The sequence below is a fragment of the Poecilia latipinna genome, unplaced genomic scaffold (genome assembly GCF_001443285.1).
Source record: "Poecilia latipinna isolate Pla-1442-1.1 unplaced genomic scaffold, P_latipinna-1.0 Scaffold1645, whole genome shotgun sequence".
Classification (NCBI taxonomy): Eukaryota; Metazoa; Chordata; class Actinopteri; order Cyprinodontiformes; family Poeciliidae; genus Poecilia; species Poecilia latipinna.
Genome location: NW_015114261.1, coordinates 1 through 4,507, shown reverse-complemented (window position 1 = coordinate 4,507; position 4,507 = coordinate 1). Strand labels below are relative to the sequence as shown.

At 40.8% G+C, this 4,507-nt stretch overlaps 1 protein-coding gene across 1 annotated transcript in view; it reads right to left on the bottom strand.

The window, feature by feature from the left end:
- The window catches only part of LOC106964244 (proline-rich transmembrane protein 1-like), an 8,985-nt gene extending 5,714 nt beyond the window's left edge, over window positions 1–3,271 (bottom strand). The window contains exons 1-2 of the mRNA XM_015059642.1: window positions 3,116–3,271; window positions 1,205–1,414 (exon numbers count right to left, since the gene is read on the bottom strand). Of these exons, the coding sequence (XP_014915128.1) occupies window positions 1,205–1,414; window positions 3,116–3,223 (318 nt within the window). The 5' untranslated portion in view covers window positions 3,224–3,271. The remainder of the gene's footprint in view (window positions 1–1,204; window positions 1,415–3,115) is intronic.
- Between the last annotated feature and the right edge of the window lie 1,236 nt (window positions 3,272–4,507).

The window sequence follows — 4,507 nt, the reverse complement described above, 5'->3', positions numbered from 1 at the left end:
ACATGAAATGTTACCCCTCCCAGACCAAAAAGCACACATCCATATTTGCACTGAACACCCCCGTATTTGCGTTAAATGCTTGCCGTGCTTAGCGTGCTTGACGCTAAGCTGTTTTCAGCAGCAGTCAGTAGAAGACAAGAACGACTGTGGCAGCTATGCTGCCTACTATAAGAGAGTATAGACTCTCTTATCTCAAAGATAAGTTTTTCTCAAAGAGAGGTGAGTAGACTCGTCTCTCTTTGATCTGCCGTGAGATTATCAACCATTTAGCATAGTTAGCTTAGCTACAGACTACTGTTTGCCTCCATAGCATTTAATGAATTAAGGAAAAGAAATACCAAGATATTCATATATTTAACTTGTCCCTGTACATTTTACCACACTTGACAACAGGTGAGTCAGTCAGCAGCAGCTCTAATCCCCAATACCAACATAAACCCCTTACCCCCGTCCCAGTGAAAAAGGTGAGCAACACTGTATCCAATGACAACCTAGATAGCATCATTCCAGGGAATCCATAGGGATTTCTCTGTGTCTTTACTCTTTTTATAATTACACAACAAAAACAATATATTTGTTGCTGACAGAAATTCAAACAATCTTTATATAATAATAATAAACAGTCTTTTGTCTGGACTGGATTATTTTTATATATTTTATATATTATATATAATATTTTAGCTAGCAATAGCAACTCAGGGAGGAGGTGGAGATTAATCTTTTCACAGATTATCTGTCTCATAACAAAATGTCTCAACATGGTAACAGCTTTAACAAATGAAGAGAAAATTTATTTTTATTAAAGTTATATACTGCAGCTTGAGTGAAATGCAACTACATAGCATTTTTTGAGAAGCCTGGATTGCTTTATTTATATTTTGCATGTTGCCTATGACTGTTGCTCGTGGGGAGAGACCTTTCAGTAAGCTAAAACTAATGAAAAAAATGTAAGCAACCTATTTGCATACCACATGGACTGTTGCATGTAAAGTTCACTAGAAGTAAATATTGTGCTAGTACCTAAAGAAAGCAAGGCAGTTGCAAGCCTTTAAAATTTGCTGCCTTTTATGGGTCAAATAGACTAAAGAAATTGTAACAGCAGGGGGCCCAATTTAGTTTTTTGTCTTTGGCCCAAGATTCCTGGTGGCGCCCCTACTGACAGCTAATAAGAATGTTGACAAAATACGAGTTAAGATATACTTACTGCTATGGAGTAGGTAAGGGCAAATATTCCCAGTGGGAAGCAGCAGCAGAGCATGGTGAAGATGGAGTAGCCAATGTAGTCGCTAACTGGGCTTTCTTGCAGTAACACCACGGTTGGTTGCTGCTGGCCAATGAAGACATTCTGCTGGATGTGGTGCTGATTCAGATGCTGGTCAATACTTGTGACAGTCGGCTGTGAAAATCCGTAACCCTGAAGAAAAGCAACAAGAAATACATCTTAATGTCTCTAAGACAACTCTTCCCCAAAGAAGCAGAGGATGAAAGATTAAACCTTTCACGTGGTCTAATTCACCTTTGCCAGTTCGTTTCAGGTTTTATTTGTGTTGAAAGTAAGAGTTAATGTCCGTTGTGAAAGGATTTGGTTTTTCAGTAAGTTTCTGTGTTCAGTTGAGTCTCTGTGTTGTCTGGTCCCCCCTCTTGATTGATCCCAGCTGTGTCCTGTTTCCTTGATTACTCCTTGTATATTTAATCCCACCTGTGTCTGTGTTTCCTTGTCGGGTTCTTGTCGCGTCTATTGTCATTGTCTGTTCAGTACTACCAGTGTCAGAGCCATTGTTGTTTGATCCCCTGTGCTCTCTGGACTTTATTTAATAATTTCTCAACAACCTGGGTCCACTGAATCTGTCTTCACCTTCTACAACCTGCAGCTCATGACAAGTGGTGCACATTTGAGGAGCTTTAAGTCATACAATGGGAGTTAAATGGATGTTTTTTTTTTTTTTTAAAGGTTTGTAACTTTACAACCCTTGTAAAGAATCAGAATTCAACATATCTACATAATAGGTCAATGTGACGAGTTTCTTTGTTCTGAATCATTTTAATTCTATATATGAGACCGGAAACACACATGGCTAACTCACTGTTGGGTGTGTGGGTTGTTTATGTTGTTTTGGACTGAAGGACAGCAGAAAAACAAAAAATATTTTTTGGAGCAGTAGTATGTTTGACTCCATACTCGGTGTAATAAAGCTTTTATGAGCTGAATGGATGAATAAATGAAATGACATGGACACTGGTAACAGTGTGCGGCTAGCTATGTTCAATAAAAGTAGACTTTTATGTAACGTTAAGTCCTTTGATCAACGACTTATAGCTGTGGAATGAAACGAAATGGACACTGGTAACGGTGTGCGGCTACATGTGTTCAATAAAAATTGACTTTTATACACTCTTACAGCTGAGAGGAAATAATACCAGTGAGTGCTTTAGGACAGAAACAGTTGACAAAATAAAAAAAACGACGTGTTTGTAAGAATATGGGATCTAAGACCTTAGAGAAAATCTGAACTGTGGCTGCTTTGTTGTTGAGAGGAAGTGAATGTTGTGGCTCAGAGACTAGAGAAAAACTGTTAAAATGTCATATGGATGCTGATCACTTAACACAAACTGATAAAAGCTCTGGCCTAAACAAATATCCAGTCTTATAGGATTTTAGTGTTTCAGGTTATGGAATTACATTTAACGTTATTTTCTTGTGTTGCCTGTCCAGGTTCTGTTCTGGTTCAGTTCTCACTGAATTATCAAGGCACAAAACAAGTAAAAAAATTCAAGTTTAGCATTAATTTAAATTGCCTGCTTCATTAGACAATTTATGTTGTTAACACAGTTCATACAGATTACATCACTGAAGCTGTCATAAAATATTATATGAAGTAAATATTAAATAAAACATATTTCCGATTAAACCTAATTGTTATGAATTCAGCTGTAGAAAACAAAAGAAAATTACAGCAGAAACAGTCTAGTGAAATGCAAGAAAACATAAAAGTTGTTCACTTCATCTCTAATGTTATTTTTCTCCAGCTTGCCCATGTCTCAAATCTGCTCACCTACATTGTGAGGAGAGAAAATGTATCCAATTATCAGACCGTGGATGGATGCTGGTGGTTACCTGAGGCTGTGCCGAGTACAGGGGGGGATCTGAGTAGTTGGCCTGGTAAGGTGGAGGAACGGACGGCTGGTTGTTGGAAGGAGTTCCCATCGGCTTGCTGTAATCCATGATGTAGCTGTAAGGAGTGTAGCAACTTTCTTCCCTCCTGGTTCTCTGCAACTGTGAGCATCGGACCAGAAATGATCCTTATCTTCAGGTTTATGATGGCAGATAGATAATAGAAATGACAGGGTTCCTGTCATGACTTTCACACCAAAAGCACACCAGCACATAGATAACAAACAATTTAATATGCATTATTTTACAAGAAATTTTTTGATTTTTTTTTTTTTTTTTACCAGTTTCTCTTTTCTTCTGTTACTGGACCTCGGCACCTGTTCATTTCTTTCTTCCACACTTCAAACCTATAAAAGGAAAAACTCAGTGCTTTCAACTTAGACATATTCAGAAAGTATATATATATATATATATAAAATAATTAATTCCCTTCTCACCCTCCGCGGGTGGTCTCTTTCATCCTCTGAGCTCGGGTCCTCTACCAGAGGCCTGGGAGCTTGAGGGTTCCTCCAGTATCTTGGCTGTGCCTAGAACTGCACATTTCTGGACTGAGATGTCTGATGTTGTTCCTGGGATCTCTGCTCCAGTTTGGGGGTGACTGCCCCGAGGGCCCCGATGACCACNGGCACCACTGTNGTCTTCACCTTCCAGGCCTTCTCCAGTTCCTCTCTGAGGCCCTGGTATTTCTCCAGTTTCTCATGCTCCTTTTTCCTGATGTTGTGGTCACTTGATATTGCTACATCTACCACAACGGCTTTCCTCTGTTCTTTATCCACCACCACAATGTCCGGTTGGTTCGCCATTACCATCTTGTCTGTCTGGATCTGGAAGTCCCACAGGATCTTAGCTCGGTCATTCTCCCCCTCCTTTGGGGGTGTTCCCCACTTTGACCTCGGGGCTTCCAGTCCATATTCTGCACAGATGTTCCTGTACACTATGCCCGCCANTTGGTTATGTCGTTCCATGTACGCNTTCCCTGCCAGNATCTTGCACCCTGCTGTTATGTGCTGGACTGTCTCAGAGGCCTCCTTGCACAACCTACACCTTGGGTCTTGTCTGGTGTGGTAGATCTGAGCCTCTATTGCTCTGGTGTTTAGGGCCTGTTCCTGGGCGGCCAGGATGAGGGCCTCTGTGCTGTCCTTGAGTCCAGCTTTCTCCAGCCATTGGTAGGATTTCCTGATATCAGCCACTTCAGTTATTTGTCAGTGGTACATCCCATGTAGGGGCTTGTCTTCCCATGATGGTTCCTCCAGCACCTCGTCTCCCTCTGTTCCCCATTGTCTGAGACATTCGCTGAGCATATCGTCCGTTGAGGCTGTGCTCAACGGACGATGT